The sequence below is a fragment of the Rosa rugosa genome, chromosome 7, assembly GCF_958449725.1.
Source record: "Rosa rugosa chromosome 7, drRosRugo1.1, whole genome shotgun sequence".
NCBI lineage: Eukaryota > Viridiplantae > Streptophyta > Magnoliopsida > Rosales > Rosaceae > Rosa > Rosa rugosa.
This window is the reverse complement of record NC_084826.1, coordinates 16,904,681-16,928,208: the sequence shown is the minus strand read 5'-3', so window position 1 is coordinate 16,928,208 and position 23,528 is coordinate 16,904,681. Positions and strand designations below refer to the sequence as shown.

The 23,528-nt window shown below is 40.9% G+C and overlaps 1 protein-coding gene across 2 annotated transcripts; it reads right to left on the bottom strand.

Moving 5' to 3' along the window:
* Positions 1 to 17,022: 17,022 nt before the first annotated feature.
* Positions 17,023 to 20,768, bottom strand: LOC133719683 (putative F-box/FBD/LRR-repeat protein At4g03220). 2 transcript variants are annotated; one of them, XM_062145852.1, is made up of 4 exons: positions 20,534 to 20,768; positions 18,364 to 19,419; positions 17,750 to 17,929; positions 17,023 to 17,431 (listed from the first exon to the last, which is right to left on the bottom strand). In XM_062145852.1, the coding sequence occupies exons 2-4, from the start codon at positions 19,336 to 19,338 to the stop codon at positions 17,153 to 17,155; spliced, it is 1,434 nt and encodes a 477-aa protein (XP_062001836.1). In that variant the 5' UTR covers positions 19,339 to 19,419; positions 20,534 to 20,768; the 3' UTR covers positions 17,023 to 17,152. The 2 variants fall into 2 exon arrangements, with proteins under 2 accessions (XP_062001836.1, XP_062001837.1); XM_062145853.1 differs by lacking the exon at positions 20,534 to 20,768 and having other exon boundaries at positions 18,364 to 19,460.
* Between the last annotated feature and the right edge of the window lie 2,760 nt (positions 20,769 to 23,528).

The following is a 23,528-nucleotide window of genomic DNA, read 5'->3' as shown; positions in this document are numbered from 1 at the left end:
AAAATGGAACAGTTACCTCCTCGAAAACCGTTCGGTTTCCCCACGCGCCAATAATCCCTTCTTTTCCGAGATTTAGGGCAACTTTAATCCAGATTTACTGACACTTAGTTTGACTCTTCGACTATCCATCCAAGGGTGGAGATTTGCGTGCCCTGTTCCTATAAATAGGTGCATTCTGGGGATGGGAACGTTCACGCCAAAAACCTTCCTCTGAGTTTCAGATCCTCAACAATGGCCTTTCAATCTTTGCTTCTCTTTCTCCTTCTTCACAAACTTTCGCCTCATGAAACCATTCTTAGCCTCTAGACTTTAGGCCTTATGGCGAAATCTCAAGCTTGGACTAGGCCTTATGGCTTAATCTCAGGCAACCCCGTGTTTTTTACCTTTGACAGCCTGGATGGAATGTATAGGCTTTCAGGGGTAAAAAAGCACGGGGAGCTCCATTAGTGTGGGATTTTCGGTCATGCGAGATCATCTTTATTAGAATCCCACACGCGGAGCGAAATGGGGAAAGGGAGGAAGGCCACTCTGTGGTTCATCTTTCCTCCTCTGTTTCCTTCCTTCTGGACCCGGCCCGTGTTGTGCCCTCCAGATGGAAGGGGCTTTGGTTATCACCTCCTTCTCCCCCTCTCTCTTCTTGACAGAATCTTGGAGGGATGAGAAGGGATGGACTCTTTGAAGGAATAGGTTCAAGCTACAGAATGGTTGTTCCCATACTTCACGTCTAACTAATGGTGGTTACCAAGGCTAAAGGGGGTGCAGAGACTCAAGCCGATATTCGGTTTCTTCACTCTCTGCCCCTCCCGGAGATAATGGCGCGGCTCAACCTGACGTTGGATTCCGTAGCTGCTTCCAATTGAGGGGGCTTGGAGGCTCTATTTTCTTTCACTGGAGTCTCCCCTTCTCATGGATAATGGCGTTGGCCAAGCCTATGTTGGGTTCGTTTGCCGCTTCCATTTGAAGGGGGCGCGGGGGCTCCGTTTCTCTTCTTTTTCCTTCCCTGAAGTCTGCCCCTCCTTGGGATAATGGCGTGGCTCAAACCGATGTTTGGTTCCTCAACTGCTTCCATTTGAAGAAAAATTCAGAAGATATCCGAAGATTCCCATTTTGTATTTTAGCCACTTTTGGCTTTGTAATGAATGTACTGCTTTTGGCCGCAAAGCCACTTTATGAATACAATAATATTTTCTTATCCTGATATTCAAATATCCGTGAGGAGCCAATAATTGTGTCTTGCAAAGCCCCAAATATAGGCCCCCATAGTTGTATATTCAGGAGCTTTGAAAATAATATGAACTTTAAAATACGCTCCGCGTCAAAAAGAGCCTCGTGGCGAAGGTTTTGAGAAAATCCACACCTCGACCCTATTTTCCCGCGAAGGTGTTTTCTCTGCGAGAGAAGAGACAAAGCTCAAAAAAAAAAATTTCGGAGCCGCTGACTCGGCTTAGTATAGTGTAGTGTTGCCCCCTAGTTTGCTAGGCATAGCGAAGAAACGATTATGGGCTCAAAAACAGGCTTTCATGAATGGGCTTCGCGAGTGTAGGAACACTAGAATTGCCCCCATGTCTTATGCAAAGAAACTGTCTACGAATCCTCCGAGTCCCAGACATTGGGAAAGTATTTCTTCAAGTATCTGCCATTGATAGGGTTATGATGGACATCTCCATCCAGGTCCTTGAGATGAAAAGCTCCTTTCGCTAAGATTTTATAGATGATGTACGGGCCTTCCCATCTTGGAGTCCATTTTCCGCGACCATCTAACTTTTCGCCAAGCGGGAGAATTGCTTTCCAAACCAACTCTCCTTCGCTGTAACTCCTTCCCCGCGTCCGCTTGTCATAGGCGCGAGCGACTCGTTGCTTTTCCATGACCAAACTATCTAAAGCCTCCAAGCGCTTTTCTCTAAGGTCTTCATGTTCCTGCCACATAGCCTGAACTTAGTCTTCTCCAACGAGATGATGTTGCTCTTGAACTCGTAATGATTGGACGTTGACTTCCAAAGGCAGGACTGCATCATGGCCAAACATCAAAGCATAAGGTGTTGTCGCGGTGGGATTCCGCTTAGATGTGCGGTAGGCCTAAAGAGTCTCATGCCATTGTCGCGGATTGATTGTCTTTGCCCCCAGCCTGTCAAAGATTGAAGGCTCGCTATTTCTTCCTTCGCGAGATATTCTCTGCCAAACATTGACTTTGCGAGCTGGCGGCGGTTCTCGCCTCGCGGGAACTAGGGACTTCTCCTGAACGCTGCTCTTGGGGGCACGTGGCTTTCGCTCTTCGCGCGATACTTTGGGCTGTTGTTTCTGAACTCGCGGGGAAACAAATCTCTTAGAGGCCAGTGCCTCCAATTGTCTCTGATACTCTTCCGGAGATTTCAGTAATTGAGATGGTTTGATCAGTCCTTGATCTAGCGCTTCCAAGGTTCGCTTTGCTTCTCCAAACCTCCGCTGGAGTTTTCTCTTCTTTGAAGAGCTCATCTCCACCGCCTTGACATTCTTCTGTGTATACCATCTCCCTTCTTTGATGGAGGACGTCGACACCGGCGGAATGTAAGGTCTGGTTAAAACCCCTTGCTGCTTATCCGCCTGCCCTTCTTCCCTCACGGCTTTCAACTTTTTGAATAAGTTGGAGTCCCTTGGAGAAGGAGTTTCTGAACCACTGTGCACTCTTGGGCTGCATGGTTGGAAGTTTCTAGAAGATGATACTAACCTTATTGGGGGCAGAGATCCAAAGCGGACAGTCTGGGATGTTTCCTCATGCAGCACTTGAGTGTCACATTTTTCCTTGCATCGCGAGCATAGGACGATGGGTAAACGAGTCTTGGATTCCCGCTTCGTGGCTTTGTCTCCAGCCCTTTTCAAATCCTTAGCCGCGTGGTCTGGACTTTGATTCTGCTGATCTTTTGCACCCCATGCCACATCCACCATGTTGATGCCGGTATCTGGGAAGGGATCTAGGTCCACCAACGCTGCTGCTGTTGTCGGCGCCTCTACTTGCAAACTACCGTTATTTAACCATATTTGGATCTGATCCTTCAGCTTAACACAATCGGCTGTATTATGATTCCACATATTATAGAGTTTGTAGTATTTCTTCCCCCTTAGCTGCTCTGGTTTGGGAAATGTGCCGAAGTCGGTTTTCACCATCTTCGCAGCGATCATTTCATCCAAGATTTCATGCGCTTTGTTCGTGTCGTAAGTATAACTTGCGAACTCTGGTTTGGTGAAAACCACCGACTTGAGTTTCACTGGTTCCTTGCATAACTTCAGCTGTTTTAGTGTTGACGCTTTCTTTCTAGTGAGTTCTAGCGCTGCTACTTCATCTTCTTCTGACTCCTCAGCTTCTGCCGCGCCAGGTTCCTCGCCCCTAAAGTAAGGGTCATAGGAACTTGAGTGTTGGCTCAGCGCCTCCACTATCCTACGATTCCCAGGCATGTATGTTCCTTTGGAAGAGTTCCTCATGGCATCCATTTCCCTGAGAAGATGCTCAAAGCTTCCCACCTCTGTGATTAATTCTCCCATAGAGTTGAACGTACAGCCATGTTGCTTTTTACGCTGGCGAGGTTCTAAGCCCTTGATTGCCAGTTTCACCAACTCTCTTTCCGGCAAAACCATGTTCAGCTTCCCTTTTTGGATCTGGAAGCGTTGGAGATATGCGACGGCGAATTCAGTTGGCTGCTGAGCCATCTGAGTGAGCGAAGCTAGGTCTACCTCGGGTTCGATGGTCCCGAAAGTTTCTCTAAACAGCTTCTCCATCGCCGGCCAGTCTGCGATAGCCCCTGGCTGCAATCTGGTATACCAGGTAAAGGCGGTCCCTGACAAAGAAATCGCGAACATCTTGCACTTCAAGATGTCATCATTCTGGTGTTGGCCACACTGTACCTGAAACCTTATCAGATGCGTCGCGGCGCTTTTGACATTTTCTCCTGAGAAGGTAGAGAACGTGATAGTTTTGTACCCTCTGGGGTAAGGAGTTTGCAAGATATGTGGTGGGAAGGGACCCTGATAGGTCTCTTCCAAGTTGGGCCTCTGGTTCGCGGCCCTAATCATCTCCTCTACCTCTTCTCTCCTTATGTACCCGGGATCCGGGGTTGGAGGAGGGAAGTGGAATATTGTTTCACCAACTGGCCGGATTAAGGGTGGCGCCTGTGATGTTTGACCAGTCCACGATATGCCGCCTACACGAGCCGTTTTGGGTTGGGCTGACGTCTGCAACGTAAGTCCTACTGCTGTTTGACTCTTCGCGGTCGTGGTGACCTTCGCTGAACTTCCAGCCTGGTCAACCCCTAGAGATTCTTTGAATACGCACTCGTATCCATCATTGTCATATTGGGCACCTATGACAGGCTCAAGGTCGATTCCCCTGGCGCTATTTAAAGTCCCGCTTTTCTGTGTGACCGTTGGTGCCTTATCGACTTTTTCACCGATCGTCAGAGTATTTGCCTTACTCCTGGCCGACGTGGTGGTTGTAGTCGGAATGTGGGTTGCCGTGCCGCTACCGATGACTTTGTCTCGAGCATTTGGCGGTACATACTTGCCAGATATGGGGGACTGACCTAGAGAGCCCAGAATGGCGCTAGGATCTCCCAGAGCTTTATTCAGAACCTCTTTAGCCTGGTCTAAGTCAGATTTCTGCATGGCAACCTAAGTCGCGAGATTGGATCCCTCATTTTTGATAGCCGCGACGTCTGTGGCGATGTGTTTGCTTGCGGCCAACAGCTCTTCGTGGTTCTTCTGCATTTTTTGGTTAATGCCATCCAATTTCCCTTGTGTTTGTTGTGCCCCTAGCTCAAGCCTCTTGACCGAGATCGTGAACTTATCAAGCCGTCAGCGGTCCTCCGCAAGGGCCTTTTCCATCTTCTCATGGTATACGGCAGAATTCTGGTGAAATATATTAAGCCGCTCTTCTATGGTCGCATTCTCTGGAAAGGGAATAGGCACAAAGTCAATAGTTGTAACCGCGCTTGCGGCTATCTAGGCCTCATCATGGGCTGGGTTAGGGCCAACCCTACCCTAAATTTTAGGGCTTAGGGTAGGGCCGGGCCGGGCTTTGACCAAGTCAACAAAACTTAGGGCCGGGCCGAGGCTTCAATACGTAAGCCCTTACCCGCCCTTAAGGCCCATTCCGCAAGGGCCGAAAGGGTCGGGCCGGGCCTTTGTTTAACTCACATAAAACACATTTTTACTAACTACATAAACTCAAACTGAAAAAAAAATATATATATATATATATGAAAGTATGAAACTGAATACTTGAGATTTGAAAACCTGATTTAATTACAAATATCTACAAATCTCACATAAACTAACTCACATTCATTTCCAGCTTGCTTAACAGTAATGAAGCCCAACTTGTTTAACATATGGACGGTGTCTCCCTTCCTAGAATCCAGTTTCTCTTCATCATCTACCAACATCCCCATCCGCACCCCCACAATCTCTCTGTCTATCTATGATTCTATGTTTGGCACACATAACTTGATCATTCCAGATTAAAGCCAAATTAATCAACCCCGTCCATCATATATCGTTCTATTTATTGGTTAACAGATAGGGCTACATATTAAGATAACCAATCAATAACTGAATAACACATGCATCAATTGCACATTCTTAAGCAAATTGATAGGACTGTTCCAATTACCCAACAGATAGGGCCACTTTTAATTTGGCAGCTTTGGTTTGATTGCTTAAACGCTTGATAGAAAAGAAAGATGAAAGCGAAAAATAACAATTAAACCAAGAGAATAGTAGGAATTGTTGAAGTGGTTACTGGAGAAGTATGCTTATTTGAAGCAGCTGTATTTAGCTTTGCTGAATTTAGACTTGTGGTTGTTCATGTCATCCAAATGAGTAACAAGGGTCATTTGGTTCGTAGCCAGCTTGTGGTTAAAAGTTAATAATCAACTAAATGGAAAGCTGCCATCGGGGAAATTCAGGGCATCGATTGGATTTAGCGGAGGCTAGTGCCAACCTCGGATTGGTTGGAACTCCGACTTAATCCTAAATGTCGGCGCCCCTTCGTTTACCCCCGCGTCGTACTCCCATCCCGTGGTCACAACACAGAAGGTAGCCCGCCAGGGAGACATGGAATCCTTCAAATTTTCTATCAACTTGGGCGCCCCCTGGCGGCAAGTGAGGTTCACCTGTCCGTTGCATCCTTGGCACCTCACACAGACCAGCTCATAGAAGTGAAGCACCTCCGCCACGATTGGCCCTTCGCAGCCAGATAGACGCCACAACGAGTTCAGCGCCATCAACAACCGCCACATGTTGGGACAAATCTGCCCAAATGCTAGGTCGAACTCGCAAACCAAGATTTGGAAGTTTGGCAGCAGCGGAAACGTCACTCCCTGGCGGAAGATGGCCTCATGCATGGTGGCATGCCCCGCTGGCAAAATCGACGCTCTCTCATCTCCCGTCGGCGGATGCAGCTTCACTACGCCAGGTAGGCGGAATATCCTCTTCAGACGATTTACCGCCGACGCAGTCATCAGCCCTCCTGCCTCGTCAACTGCAGTACCGTCACGAATGACCCAGGCTGACTCTATCTCCTCTCCGCCAGCCTCTTCCCCATCGGCGGAACCACTAACCGCGCTGTTACTAGCTAACCTCTCCTCGCGCCGCTGGCGGGCAGCAGCTTCCTCTCTTGCCGTCGAACTCTCTGGTCGCCTACCTCGGGCCATCTCTACGTCCCAGGGTATGGTTTGTAAAGGTTCGATGTCTAGCGGTTCTGGCAGTGAGGTTCCTGCAGGGGCAGACGGACGCAACGAGTCAATAAATATCCTATCTGCACCGCTGAGCGACACGTCAGACCCGGAATCCTCACCGCTCGAGATCTCTACGACGTTAGCCATCACAAACCCTAAAACCCAAGTCAGTCAGTTCCAACAAGATCTAGGCTAACCCTACGTCAGATTTTAGCCAAAGAACACCAAGAACAATTACCCAGAAAACCCAGAAAGTACCAAAACAAGAACACACATATACACTCAAAACCCAAATTCGACCATCTAGCAAATCCGTAAACCTCAACTCTCTGCCAAGCACCTAAGCCCATCCCCAAAAATCACTCTAGACCCTCAGAAACACCGGGGAATGATAGAAATCACTTCCAATGGCAAAAACAAAAACTGACAGAAACAATCAAACAGGGACGGGGCTCAGATAACCAACCTGAAAGATGGGAACTTTGGTGCTCTTGAGGATGCTCGTCTTCGCTTCAAGAGGTCTCCGTCCTCCAAAGATCAATAACCTCACACGAATTGCAGAACCTTCTTCTCGGATCTCAGAGCAAGGCTTGAAGGCGACGATATTAGTTCAAAGTGCAGAAAATGTTGAACCACTCGGTTTCCCTCTCTTTTATGTCAACATCAAGCAAATCTAAGTCGTCCAATGAAAAACGACATTACACGACTGCCGTACACGTGCCCCACGATCACACTTACTCTCCGGATTAACCGAGGCGTCGCCTCGGTTACAAAATCCATAATAACTCGCATTAATGGCGAAGATACGGGCGTGCTAAGGAGACGTTATCCCACATGCTAACCCAATGCATGATGGCCACGTGTCGGGAGCCGTCAGACGAAGCGTCTGTTCGAAGTAACCATCAAAGAGGAAGTTCACCAATCGTCGATATAGTCTCCGCTAAGTGTAACACCGCTAGCGGGACTTCTCCCTTCCATCTTGCAAGTGAGAGTCTCCGCTACGCGCAACACCGCTAGCGGGACTTTTCCCTTCCATCTTGCAAGCGAGAGTCTCCGCTAAGCGCAACACCGCTAGCGAGACTTCTCCCTCCCATCTTGCAAGCGAGTCTCCTCTAGGCGCAACACCGCTAGCGGAATGTCTCACCTCATCTTGCAACAGCCTCCGCTGAGCGTAACACCCCTCGCCGAGCTTCAAGCCAGAAGGTCCCCGCGATGCTTCTTACCGCTTTTTGTCAGCGGAGGGACTTCCGCCAACGGCGATCCCCGATGCAACACCTCATTCTGACAACGGTCGCCACGCGGCGTTGCAGTCAAGCTACGTCCCTCCGGGCTAAGTATGGGGACATATCAGCAATTTTTGACGGCCCTGATCAGGCACGTTGACCCCCAACACTTGGGTATCAAAGATTGGACTCGCTACCCAACACCCTCTGTTCAGTACAGATCCCCCTCATCAAATAATATGTCGACCAAACGGAGGCCGATCTTAGCCGGGGAGTGGGGGACTCCCTGGGGGGCCTAGCAGTGGACCACCCGAAAGGGTATAAAGCGTTCGCTCAGTAAATCCATGGTTAACAACGCACTGACTCTAATTATGTTGTCGCAAGTCTAGCAAAAGTAACGCTTCGAACCGCTAGGCAACTCTCCAACCAAGATTGCCCTCCTGGACTGGGGACTTGGGGGACTTATACTTATATGAGCATTTGCCAAGCATAATTAGCTATAATGAGCCACACTCATGCTACCACCAGCGGTACCAACTACCACCAACGGTGTGACCCCGGCTCACCCCCAGATCACCGCTGACGCGCCACCACGCGCCGCGCCAAAACAGCACCAGAAGCTCCACAAACTGGGAACTGAAGCATATCAGTCCCACATCGAAAACAAGGAAGAGGTCAGCCTCTTCCCCACCTATAAAAGGTTCACTCCTCTCTCCTCATTAATTATGCATTTACTACTTACCTACTGTTATTCTGTAAACATAAATACATTGACTAACTTAGGCATCGGAGAAGAGAAGACCGCCGAGCGCGGTCTCCCTCTGACGCCGCTTTGTATCTTATTTGACAGATAGCGAAGCTCCGAGAATATCACAAGTAGCGGTCCGCCCACCGGCCCCGCATTAACCGAGATTGGGCTACCGCCCAAATCTTAGACATTAACATCTGTGGACCAATGAAGACCATAACAGAAGCTAGAAATAGATATTTTCTGACATTCATTGATGATTATTCAAGAATGACTTGGGTTTATTTCTTGAGGCAAAAGTCTGATGTGTTCTCTATATTGAAAAAGTTTCAACCAATGCTTGAGAGACAATCTGATCTCAAGATCAAAGTGCTAAGAATAAACTGAGGAGGTGAATATACATCAAATGAGTTTGAGAATTTTTGTGCAGACATTGGTTTGGAAAGACAACTCACAATAAGCTATATATCACAGCAAAATGGGGTAACTGAAAGGAAACATAGAACAATTATGGAAATGGCAAAATCAATGCTGCATGACAAGGAAATGCCTTAAGAATTTGGGGCAAGTGTTGTCAATACTGAAGTATATTTGATGAACAGGTATCGAACAACAGTTGTGCAAGGAATGATACCAATTGAAGCCTGGAGTGGAAGAAAACCAAGTGTTAATCACTTAAGGGTGTTTGGTTCAATATGCTATGCACATATTCCAAGGGAGCTGAGAAAGAAGCTTGATGAATCAAGTGAAAAGTCTATATTCATGGGATACAGTTCACATACAAAGGGCTATAGGCTCCACAATTTGAAAAGGAATAAAATGATTATCTGAAAAATGCTCTTTTCAGTGAGAAATCATCCTGGGATTGGAATCAAGGTTCAATCCTACAACAAGATGTGCAAGATAATGTTGTTCAAGATGAGCAAGAGATTCCAGAATAGTTAAAACTTAATCCACTACAACAGTCACCACCTCACAGTCCTCAACAACCCTCACCAGCACCTTCAAATGCACAATCAACTCCAAGCTTAACACCAATCAGGTTGAGAAGCTTGAACGAGGTATATGAAAGCTACAATGCATGCTTGTTTGAACCTGAGCATTTTGAAGTAGCTGTGAAAGAAGATGAATAGAGGACCGCAATGCAAGATGAGATTAATGTAATTGTGAAGAACAATACATGGGAGCTGGTTGACAAACCAGATAACAAAGATGTTATTGGTTTAAAGTGGATTTACAAAACCAAGTTAAATGTTGATGGTTTGTACAAAGAAACAAAGCAAGATCAGTGGCAAAAGGGTACTCACAGATACCTGGAATTGATTTCAATGAAACTTTTGCACCAGTAGCAAGGCATGAGACCATAAGAGGTCTGATTTCCATTGTTGCACAAAAAGGCTAGTTTTTGCACTAGCTAGATGTAAAATCTGCATTTCTAAATGGAGTGTTAAAAAAAGAAGTGTTTGTGGAACAACCACAAGGTTTTATCATCAAGAATAAAGAGCAAAAAGTTTACAAACTGAAGAAGCTACTCTTTATGGTTTGAAACAAGCCCCAAGAGCTTGGTATGGTGAGATTGATTCCTATTTCACAAAAAAAGGGTTTCAAAGGAGTGAAAATGAACCTGCCCTTTACACCAAAACTAAAGGTAAATCAAGCATACTTATTGTCTCCTTATATGTTGATGATTTGGTATTTCTAGAAGTTGTGAAGAAATGGTTTCAAATTTCAAGTCTGATATGATGTTGAAATATGAAATGAGTGATTTGGGAATCATGCATTATTTTCTGGGAACTGAAATAGTTCAATCAGTGGAGGGAATCTTCATTACACAAAAAAAAAAAAAATATGCAAAGGCAATTCTAGAGAAGTTCAAGATGTTTGGTTGCAATCTGTTGCAACACCTCTAGTTGTCAATGAAAAATTTCAGAAAGAAGATGGAAGTGGTAGTGCAGATGAGAGTATATACAGAAGCTTAGTGGGAAGTTTGCTTTACTTGACAGCAACAAGACCTGACCTGATGTATGCTGCAAGTCTGTATCCAGATTTATGCACAAGCCAACCAAAGTACACTATGAAGCTACAAAGAGGATCCTGAGATACATTCAAGGTACCATTGAATTTGGTATTATGTATGAGAGGAATGTGGAACCAAAACTCTTTGGTTTATGTGATAGTGACTGGGGAGGCAATGTTGATGATTTGAAAAATACATTTGGGTACACTTTCACACTAGGAACTGGTGTATTCTCCTGGGCTTCAAAGAAGCAAAAATTAGTGGCCTTATCTACAGCTGAAGCTGAGTATGTGTTTGCATCTATTGCTACTTCTCAAGCAATTTGGCTCAGAAGAGTCATTGAAGATTTTGGTGAAAAACAAGATTCTGCAACAATCGTTCTGTATGATAACAAGGCTGGAATTGCCATGAGCAAGAATCCTGTGTATCACAGTAGGGCAAAACATATTGCCTTGAAATTTCACTACATCAAGGATGCAGTTGAAGAGAATGAGGTGGATTTGGTCTACTGCAATACTGAAGACCAAGTTGCATATATCTTCACCAAAACTCTACCAACAGAGAGGTTTGAATACCTCAGAGGTCTACTTGGAATGAAGAAGCAAAGCATTAAGAAGGAGTATTGGAATTAATGCTTTCCTACTCCAACTAGGAAATTGCAACAGTGAGTTAACTGCAGAATACTTAGCTGCAGTTAAGGATATTTTACTTGCACTTGTTGCACTGTTTTCTCCACTTAAAATTAAGCTAGATATCTAGTTTAATATGCTCTTCTAAATATTTTGTAGGTTATTAGTACCCTATCTAAGGGAAGTGTTAGCTGATGTAAGAAGTGTGAAACAGATCAAAATTCAAGCACACAAGTTTGCTGAGTTTTTTTTGTTCATCAGTTTATGCTTCAAACTGCTACTGCAGTTTTCAATCAAACTGCTACTGCAGTTTTCAATCAAACATCCAAGCTGTGTTATTGATTGTGGTTTGTTCATTACAAATTGAAGCTCAAATCCTAACATGATTCAACTAAATAAACTCAGTATCATTGACCATTCTGATATAAAGCCTTGCCTGAAGAAATTGGAACAACTTAGAACTTAACCTTAAGGTCTTGTTATGACCGTTTGAAGTTACCATGCTCAGTTAGGAATCTAGAAAAATTAAAACTTCTTGACATATTTAACTGCATCAGCTTCACGGAATTGCCTCCATCAATTGGTGAATTGAGCAGTTTAAGAAAGTTGAACATGAAATGGTGCTACAAAATGAAAGAACTGCCTCTATCAGTTTTGTATCTTGATCGGTTAAAGGAGGTGATATGTGATGACGCTACAAAACCTTTACGGGATCACTTTTCACGCACTCTCCCAAAAAATACCCATGGAGGCTACATGGACCAAATTAGTAAGAATTTTTCAGTAAAGTTTAGCGTAACCTAAGTCGCATTTGGATTTTGATCTGGAGGTTACTGCTCCGAGTTATTTGAATTCGTGTGTTCCTGTTTTTTTTTGGTTATGAGGTTTCTGTGATGGTTCTTCGTGTTTGAAGGTGCATGTTTCATAAATCAGGCCAATTTTTAATTTATAGCATAGCTAAGCAGCGATTTGCCCTGTCATTGTCATTTGGTTTGAGTTATAGTTTGCTCAAGTACTATTATCCCTTATTTTGTTGCCCTGATTTGCTTTGTTGATATTCGTTCGGGCCTCAATCCTTTTGAGATATATTCTGAATATATTTTGATTCTAGAAAGACAAACTATCTGGCTATCATGCTCAAATTTGCATAAAATTTGATGTCATACAAGACTTGCAAGTTACGATGGATTGTATTACACTTGAAATGTAGCTTATCATGATAATTTTTTCAACACGTCCCCTTTCTGAAGCCAACATTCCAAATTATAGTGATCAATGTGCATACATTGATCAATTGAGTACTTGCGTTACAGCATAAGGAAACGACACTGCATCCATTCAACAGAATTGGCAATGCAGCTACTCTAGAGGCTAGTTTTCCATATTACCTTATAAATTAATTTGCTTACCAAAACTACCACCCAGGGCATACATGGATCAATATGGAACACCAAAGAAATAGGTAACAGGGCGGCCTCATTCAAAAGAAATGCACACTCCCAGCTCATTTCTTTTTTTTCTGCAAGACAAGCTTGGCAGTAGAAACAATCTTCTTTCCGATAATCTTCTCTAAAAGATAGGACTGCTGGGGCCAATAAAGTAGGACCATTTCCTTCAAATTATGAGCATGCTTCAGCAAATACCTTGCTAACTCGATCTCATTACTCCCATTTGAAAGCTCTATCTATTCTTACCTCCTTAAGTTGAGAAACGAAAGCAAGCCTTTGGGATTTCCAAAAACCCATCTTAAACCCAGATGCCTAGAAAAATAAAATCAATATCAAATTAATCTTTGCAAAATTCATCCAAAAAATAATAATAATCTGCCAGAGATAAGGAAACATTTTATTCTTCTGTATGCTCACCGTTCTAAAACAAAATACAGAGGCAACATCCGCACTAGCTATTACTTACCTCAACCTGTAGAGAGGATGGTTTTTTGGGCCTATTGGCAGATTTTACCCAGAGAGTATTCAAATTAGTCATTCCTCTGAGAAAAGAGACCATTGCCGGGACTAGACCATCACCCAAGCTTTCAATATGCATGCCTAAATTACTAATCTCATCTAATGGTAATGGAATGGAACCTCCCTTAAACATAGCCTGCAATATGAAGGCCGAAAGATACTTATCACTAAGAGGAAGTGATAACTAAAGTGGTCATATAAAGACATCCTAACTAATAAATACATATATAGATCAACCTAGCTAGATGAATAAAATGATGTAGAATCTATTCTTCTATTTGTAAATCGTGATGATATAAAGAAACTGTCAAACTAAAGAAGTAAATAAATGATTTCTTTAGTCATAGCGAGCAGCTATAACTCCGTTTTAAACCAATGTTGAAATTATAGAAACATACAACTAAAACGCTATTGATCCATACGATACGGACGTATCTTAGACACATAAACAAAAGTTACAAAACTGAGGGAGTGAAAGCTAGGGATAAGCCACTTTACCTTCATAGTCATCCCATCTAAAATAAGAACTTTAGTCCTGCGAATACCAGAAAGGAACTCCAATAGGCTGTCAAAGTCATCTACTCGAGGGGATAGAAAAAGCTCAACTTTTTCTAAACGCGTTAAATTTCCAACATTTGGATGACTCATCAAATTTCCAGTCCACCTGAAGTGTTTGAGATTTGGAGCAGAAATATTCATCGATATCCCACTAGAATATTCGCAATTTACATATAGATCTTCAAGTTTCTCACATAAGACATTGAGATGGCAGAATCCACTTTCCAACAAACTGATCGCTTGCAAAGAGGAGCTTTCGATGGTGATATTTTTCAACCCTTTGCCACCAATATGATCAAGCGATAACTCCTCAAGACATTTGCAAGAACATGAGATCCATTTACAAAATTTTTTGTCTTCTATGCTTACGCCTCTCAACTTTAAGGAATACAGATTACATGAGAAATAAAGGGAGGGCACTTGAAAAATCATATAACTTGAGCCTACCACTAGGGACCTCAGAGAAGTGGGTGGAAATCCAGATGCATGAGGGCAACATGAACTCACTGACAGTAAAATCTAGTTCGATCACCTCGGCATTACACCTTACAGCATTCTGGATCCACGAGGCGAATCGAAACTGCTCATCACGCATCCTTGCCCTTCCATTTTCATGGAAAACCCAAGAAACGCGAAAGCAGAGTATTGAATTATTACCACGTTGAAGCAAGAACCTTTCCACAGAGTTCAGCAACTTAGCTCGCTTGGCCGTTAATCTTCTGAAGGAAGCATCTACGGATCTACCTTAAAGTTCAATGATGGAGCTGATAGGTAAAGCTCTCTCCATTTTTTGGACGTGGTACCGAACCGAGTTAAGTCTCTTATGGTGAGAAAGGAAAGAATGTGATGGGCAACTTGGTCAGGAAGATCACTGAACCTCTCCAGGGTTCTCGGTTTCTTTTTCATTTTCAAGAACACTAGGTGGTAGCATATATATGAAGGAACGAAAGAAACGACCCCATTTATACAAATAAGTGGTAGCATATAAATTACTCTACCAACGAAGAGAGTACTCCTTAAATATGCTGAATATCGAGGAGTCGGGCTCTTAATTGATCGGCGTACAGAGACTTTTTAGATAATCGAGACTTGTTCATGCACCAAAAGTGGGCGCAAATTAATTTGATTAAGAGGATGTTAATCTATCATGATTCATGAATACTAAGCGCGGTGTAGATAATCTATTAATTAGAAGGGAAAATTTCACAAACAGTACACCAAGTAAAGGCCACTAATAATTCTTATACATAAAGTTCCAAACCAAACATTTCGGTACACGAAATCTGAAACTCGACCCACTATCAGTACATGACGTCAATTTTTGACACCAAAATGTCCATTATGCCCTTAGTTTTTTTTTTTTAATAATTTTTTTTCTGTTATTTTTTTTTCCTTCGTTTCTATCTCTTTCTTCTTCCTTCTTCCGGCTCCACGAAACCCACCTCTATTTTCATGTGAGAAGAAGCCCGAGCTCACCCACCTCTGTTAACTTCTCAGCCACCAAAATAAGATAACACAGGTGCACACGCACTCTGAAAAAAGAACAAGATGTGAGAAAATTTTAAGATCAAAAGAAAGAGCAACAAACCAATTCTCTTTTCCTCTCCTCTAACTTGTCTAGTATAGCTTTCTTTGATGATTCCATGTCATCTCCAGTTTCAACTGATGTTTTGGAGTTGCCAACAGCTTTATCTGATCCGCGAGATTGACCACAATTTGTCTCGTAGAGAGAGAGAGAGAGAGAGAGAGAGAGAGAGAGAGAGAGAGTAGAGAGAGAAAGAGTGTGAGAGTTTTTAGAGTGAAAAGAAATGAGAGAGAGAAAAAAAAACAATGGGAAAATCTAACTCCTGCTTCAAAATCAAAGACCCAGATAGAGAAACCTCCTAATTCGAATTAAAAGCAACACGCCCAGATAAGAAAGATCCAAACTTTGAACAAGATATGCAACAATTCAGAGTTGTACCACAAGAATCACAATCAAATTCAAAAACCCAGCTCCTAAATTTAGAGCAGAACCTGCTCTCGGGTGGAGGAATGGGTGTTCAATTGGAGGGCAAGGGCGGCGTTGGAAGCGAGGGAGTGAGCGTGGAGGTGAGGAAGGCGGCGTTGGAAGCGAGGGAGTGAGCCCGGAAGAAGGAAGAAGAAAGAGATAAAAACGAAGGAAAAAAAAATAACAGAAAAAAAAAATTATTTAAAAAAAAAAAAACTGAGGGCATAATGGATATTTTGGTGTCAAAAATTGACGTCGTGTACTGATAGTGGGTCGAGTTTCAGATTTCGTGTACCGAAATGTTTGGTTTGGAACTTTATGTATAAGAATTATTAGTGGCCTTTACTTGGTGTACTGTTTGCGAAATTTTCCCTAATTAGAATGTGATCTAAAACTCCATGTCTCCCCGAGGTAAGCTGATATCTGAAGGATCCGGATTCTCTGAGTTTAAGTGGTGAGCAAATTCGATTCTATCTTAAAAGTGACGATTTATTCATTATTGGTTCATGGTAACAAAAGACATTAATTTCAAGATAGAAGATAAGGAGTTTGTTTTTTCGTCGAAGTTAATAGAATATAAGGAGTTGCATATACCAATTAGGACTCAGAACCTTTTCCTCCCTTTTATCTTCTTGTACCTAGAAGATTTTTGAGAATTCAATTGCTTATACTCCAAACAATGATGAAGGACCTCCCACAAGCTAGGTCAGTCAACAAGGTCTTCTCCGCGGGCAAATTCGAAAAAAAAAAAAAAAAAAAAAAAAAAGGTAGGTAACAGGTACGACTTCCACTGTAAATCATAAAACCATAGTCCTAAAGTCAAAGAAAGAATTCCCAAAAACAGTAAAAGCTTATGAGTACAACTTACACTGTTCCAACATAGTTCTAATGGAGCTAACTGGCTTTCACAGTCACTCCAGAGGAGATAGTATTTGATTTTCTAGTTTCACCCCAAAATATATAGCCAAAGATTGGTTAATTACAGAAACCTTACCTTTGGATATGTATAATGCATTGCATTGTCATGTTCTCACTAAGCCTCTCCTTTAATCTTTGCTATTTAACCAGAAGAAAACCCCTCTTTAATTTAGTTAGCATTTTTCAGGAGTCCTGGTCATTTCTTATTCCACAACTATTTTACCTAAAATAATACATCTGGCCGTCTGGGCAAACCTGAATATGACAATTATAAAATAGAAGTACGCTGAACACAAATATACTAAAGATCAGATAGTTCACTCTAAAAGTCTAAATTAGTAAAAATGGCACAATGCAACTTTACACATCTGAGATAAAGTTCCAACAATGAAACAAACCTAACGAATAAAACGTAATGAGGTTGCTCTTTCATCCTTGCTGACATGACAGACAACTGTGGCATTGGATATCATCTTGCTTTTTAACTCCCTTACAACATCAGAGTCCTTGAATAAATGAAATATGACCATTTTCTCCAAGTTCTGAGCATGCTCCAGGATATACTTTGCCAATTCAATTCCATTCGATCCATTGGAAAGCCATAGCTTTGCCTCCTTGAGCTGGTAAATGAAAGCAAGGTTTTGCAATTTCCAGAATCCCATATCAATCCCAGAACACTGGAAGAGAACGAGGCAACAACAAAATCAATTAAAATTGTCAAACAAACCATAAGAATAAATATGGGCCTATTTCCAGACCCTGAAATGCTCAATCCACAAGTTTATAATATATTAATATTTTTATTATTGCCACTCGTTCCTGTATCAATAAGTCACAAAAACCTTCTCTATTAAACAAACCCACCAAAAATGGAAGAGATCATATTATTTAGTAACTATACATGAGCAATATCCACTTGATTCTAGAAATAACATCACAAAAAATACATGTGAATCGAAAGAGGGGAGATTGAGAGGCAATATGACTTCACTTACTCGAGAATTAGCAACACTTGAGCGAGGACTACACTGTATTTGCAAAGTATTCAGATTAGGCATTTCTCTAAGAAGAGAGACCACTGCAGGAACAAGGTCATCATTCAAGTTCTTAAGTTCCACACCGAAGCAACAAAGATCATCTAATGGTGTGGGAATGATATATTCCCTCAACAAAGCCTGCATGCAATTTTTCAAAGGAGAAGTATTTAACAATAAAAGATTGACCCTCTAATGTTTAACTAACTGGTGCAATATAAAATCAGAATCAGATTATAAATTAAAGTTACATTAACATATCAAAATATTAAACTCCAGTAAATAAACTTCCTTTTCTTTTGTTCTCTCTGTTTTTTTTTTTCTTTATAATTATGCAAGTATCAACCTAAAACTCCATTTACAGACATGGCATTCCAAAAAAAAGCTTCTGCCTAAATATCAGCTGCACAACTACATCCCAGTTAATTAGTACCACTACTCTAGAAAGTAATTACAGCAATGGTATCACAATTATTGAAACATGTATATAAAATATTCTAGAAAAGATATGAGATCAATTGCAAAATACTTGTTTAACTAAAAGTCAAATAGTCTAACCAGTACCGTATCTTTACCTTAATGGTCCATTCATTTAGAATAACAACTTTAGCTCTGCTGATGCTGCAGATAACCTTAAATACATTGTCAAATTCATTTACAGCAGACTCTAGAAAAACCACAGCTTTTTCCAAACTCATTAATATCCCAAGATTTTGGATATTCATCAAATTGCCTTCCCATTTCAAATACTTAAGATTTGGAGCAGATATGTTTAACCATTTTCTGCTAGGTGGTGGATAAAATTTCCTCCAAGTTATATGTATATCTTCGATTTTATCACCAAAGATGTTGAGATGGAAGAGGTCCTTACTCCAAACCTTAAATGATTTCAACGATGAGCTTTCGATGGTGATCTTTGGCAACCCTCTAATCTGATCAAGCTGCAACTCCTTAATGCATTTGCAGGAACATGATATCCATTTGAAAAGGCACTCATCTACTATTTTAATTTCACTCAACTTCAAGGAATGCAGATTACATAAAAGAGATGATGAAGGAGCTTGAAGAATCACCCCATGCAAGTGCACTGATAGAGACCTCAAAGATTGAGAAACAAAGACAGAAGACGGCATCACAAACAAGGGTGGAAGTGCACAGAAACTAATGTCGAGAACTTCAACATCACACCTTACTGCTTTATCAATCCATTCAGTTACTTGAATCTGCTCATTAGAAGGCTTCCAATTGAAACTCCAGTGGATGTGAAAATGCTGTATCCTATTATCCCCACGATTAAAAAAGTACCTGTCCAAAAAATTCAATAACTCTACTTCCTCCTGATCTCTTCTAGCATAAAGATTATATCGATTGATTTTCAATGAGGGAATTGATAGATAAAATCTTCTGCATGTTTTAGAGACAGTGCTCACTCGAACAAGATCTATGAACTTGAGGAATGAAAGAATATGATGAGCAACTTCATCTGGAAGGATACTAAATCTGTCTACTCTAGCAGTTGGCCGTGGGCGGAGCTTATACTTGCGCACCATTAGACCGATACTATTCTGTGGTTCTAAGACAACCTATAGGACCGTTGGAAGTGGGATGGAGCTACAAGCTTTGTCATTCTCCTGCAACATTAAAAAGACCAACAGAATTTACAATATTTCTACACAACCAAAAAGAGGGTCCAGAATTTCCCAGATTAAAATCCTATAAACCCTAACAACTACGATACACCATGAAAACTAGAAGGCCACTCTTGAGAAAAGGGAAAAAAAAAACAGTTCAACTCATAAGCTAACAATATTAAAAAAGAAAGAGGCTCACTAAGCATATTCCATCTTAAGTACCTGTACATTATTTTACAAGCTTAACCACTAGACAAACCTAACAATGATATCTAGAGATGAGTAGCTGGTTAGAAAAACACGGTGCAGTATCCATCTAAAAACTTAAAATTAAAACAAGTGAACAAGAAAACACTTCCAATTCACTAGATAAGGAACTACTAATTTTTGGGGCCACATAAATTGCTATTGTTTCAATTAAAGTCAGCGAATAAACGTGATCAGTTAGGATGATAAACCTAGACTCTAAAATTCAAGTCCCCTGAAGCCCACAACAACCAAAAGAAAAAACTTTACAGAAAAAATCACGAATCATTATTCAACAGAAACAGGAAACTGGATGACAATAATGCTAAAAGTTGCACCTAAAGGGTTAAGTAAATGAATTGGTAATCAAAAATAGTATAAGAAATCCAAGAGACTTCAAAAAAGACAGATTTTGGACCAAACCAAAGACCATACCAATCAAAACCGAAGAAATTGATATCAATAATTCAGATGGTAAACTCATATGGAACATCCATGTTTCTCCAAAGGTATGGCGGCAGCAGTTTAATATTTTCAAATAAATTAAATCAGCATCGGTGGAAACTTTAATTCAAATTTTCTATCTCAACTCTCAAACATCAATCTCTTGGCTGCCAAACAGAGAAACTCGCAACATAGATTCACCAATGCTCTCATCAAAGACTAAAACCTGAATTACTTGACACCATATAAATGGGTTATATGAAATTATGGGTTTTTGTTACTATATAAACACTCATTCATACCAATGCTATGCTTTCAGTTCATGGGTTTTCTCCAAGGTTTCAACTTTCCACCACCATAAAACAGAAAACAGGCCAAAAGAAAATTAAACAGTGATAAAAAAAAGGGGCAGTAAAATCCCAACCTCCTGAGCGAGACTTGAAGCTAAGGCCCTTAAGGGTCCGGCGGAACTCTGAATTGATAAGTTGAGATTCAAAGTGTTGAACTCTGAACTGAAACATAGAAAAGCAAAATGGAAGTGAGATAGTGATGCGAGGGAGAAGAGTATATTGCTCCAAGCCCACTAAAGCAGAGCCCAAAAGGCCTACTAACTTTTGGCGGGAAAAGGTGCTGTGGATCCCTCTGTGGTACTTGAACTTCTCACGGCAGATGTTATTGAAGACGTTGCAACATATGTGATTATGTGGAGGAGGCCTCCGTTGTTTTTAACATAGGTGATTCCAACGACAGCTCGTCGGAAAATATTTCCCAACAGTGTTTATTTTCTTTACTAAAGTAATGTGATATGTTTACTTACACAGTTACTTGGAATAGAGATGAGATGAATAAGATTAAGGGAAAAATGTACAGACAGTGTCTAGACACTTCGAGTACTGTCAAAATAATACATGGACTTTAAAACTTATCAATGTGATACATGGACTTATATTTTCTTGTCAACGTAGTACCTACGTCAACTTTTTGTCATGGCACCGTCAATTTTAACCACGTGTGACGCACGTGAGGCTGAAAATGAGGGCAAAAAAGACTTTTTCACTCCAACAAATCTTAAAAGAATAAATTCAAAATTAAAAATAAAAACTAAATAACTAAATAATTTATTATATTGAAAATAAAAGATGAATAAATTTTTTTACTTTGTTCTATTAACCAAGATCCCAATCCAATACATACTCAAAAAAAAATAAAAAAATAAAAAAATAAAAAAATAAAAAAATAAAAAAATAAAAAAATAAAAAAATAAAAAAATAAAAAAATAAAAAAATAAAAAAATAAAAAAATAAAAAAATAAAAAAATAAAAAAATAAAAAAATAAAAAAATAAAAAAATAAAAAAATAAAAAAATAAAAAAATAAAAAAATAAAAAAAATAAAAAAATAAAAAAATAAAAAAATAAAAAAATAAAAAAATCTGAATCCAATAAGTCTGAACCTAACAATTCTTCATCTTCATCTTCATCTTCTTAAACCCAGCAAAAAAAGCAAAAGAAATCCCAGCAATAGGAAAACCCATTCCTGTTCATCTTCAAAAACTCGACAAAAGATTGCCCAATCTTGGGCTCTGAATCTTTGACAAGATCTCGATTTCGTTGGTGGCTTCAAGCCCAGAAATCTAAGTGGGTCTAGGAATTCGGCTATGAGATCTGGACGGTCTATTGACGGCAACAAGACGGCCCCGAAGTACAGCTTTGTAGACATAGCCATGGCTTCCTTTGCCTAAGAGCTTCTGATCAGAGAAGCCATGCATTGGTGGCAGCCACGAGATCACTATAATCGAAGTGTTGGATCTTGATGGGTTTTTCATCGGATGATGCGATCTGGGAATTGGAGACAGAGACAGCAGATTCAGCTTTGCAAGAAAGGTACCCCATATTCTGATATAAGAAAAGATTATCACTTTTGATTTGGGTTTTGAGTTGTTGGATTGAAGACACAAAATGTATGAGAAAGTTTGGTTATGGATATCACTACCAAAATCGGTTGAGGAAGTTTGGTTTTTGGTTGGTGAAGGTGTTCTACAAAGTAGAGAGTAAAAAATAAGTATAGACCATAGAGAGAGAGCCCATCTTCCAATTTTGGAATCCAAGAAGTTTGGTTTTCTGTTGGTGGTTGTGTTTTCTTTTATGTCTGGGTTCAAGAACCATGGAAGCAAGAAAAGAACACCTTAATTACTTGATTCAAATTGAAAGATGGCCTATGAAGAACCTCACATGGCCGCTATATCATCATTTCCCAAACACCAGCCCCAATTCAATTTCAAAGAAACAAGCTTTCAAAGTCCTTGTTCAATCTCCTGATGATGAATGAGAGAGAAGAAGAAATTATGGGTAACTGATGATGAATGAGAGAAAAGAACCGATGATGAACAAGCTTTCAAATTCATTTTTTTTAGAATTAATTATAAAAAAAATTAATTATTTTATTCATATTAAATTATGATTGAGATAAAAAAATAATTTGAGGGCACATCAGTCATTTAGCTCTCATTTCCGGCCTCACGTGCGTTACACGTGGTCAAATAGACGGCGCCGTGACGGAAAGTTGACATAGGTACTACGTTGACAAGAAAATATAAGTCCAGGTATCACATTGATAAATTTTAAAGTTCAGGTATCATTTTGACAGTACTCGAAGTGTCTAGCCACTGTCTGTGCATTTTTCCCTAAGATTAAACTTTTAAAAGTATAGGTGTTTAGATGTTTAGGCCCCATCATATATAGTTGATTTCCTAAAGGAGTAAGAAAACTTTGGTTGCTTTTGATAACACCAAACAATGAATCCGATCTTGCGAAAGCAATGTGTCTTATTGATTCGGGTGAGCATTGTCTCGGAGATTTTTTTCAAGTGGTGCTATGTAGTGGCTCATAAACTTGTTCAGGTCAGTTTATGAAGTAAATTTTTTATATGGATAAATGAGCGATTTTCGTTTTAGTCATCCTAAAGTATGCATGTGTATTATTCTTCCAAGAATATAGGTTGAGATATTATCTCTAGCGCTATTTAAAGTTTTAGCAAGGGGGAACAGTCTTTACTAACTTTTTTCCCTGACCTAGCTAGCATCCTCTCTGCTAGGGTTTATCACTGACGGTTCCGTCTTCTACAATTCTCAACACTTCTCCATGGCAGACTCCATCTCCACCTTGGCTACAGCCTTCGCCTTGTCTAAAAAGGTGCATATTGATCTCACTATATGGTGGGGAAAATACTCACATGAAATCCTAATGTCGCTGGTTTGGTTGGATCCATCATTACCATGGGGAGGATGCGACAAGGCTTTCAGTGCATGCGAGGAGAGATTTGTATTGCAATTTGATCGTGAATCAGATCGAAACAAATATCTCAATAGCGGCCCTTGGTTTTACCGGAGCAACATGCTCGTTGTAGCATCGTACGCCGGTG

Bases quoted from the DNA above. Each gene is read 5' to 3' on its own strand.
- LOC133719683 (XM_062145852.1), bottom strand. From the start codon at position 19,338: ATGGTGCGCAAGTATAAGCTCCGCCCACGGCCAACTGCTAGAGTAGAC. The intron at 17,930-18,363 runs GTAAAGATACGG...AATTGCATGCAG, and splicing joins TAAATGAATGGACCATTAAG to GCTTTGTTGAGGGAATATAT. The intron at 17,432-17,749 runs GTAAGTGAAGTC...GTTCTCTTCCAG, and splicing joins CAAGTGTTGCTAATTCTCGA to TGTTCTGGGATTGATATGGG.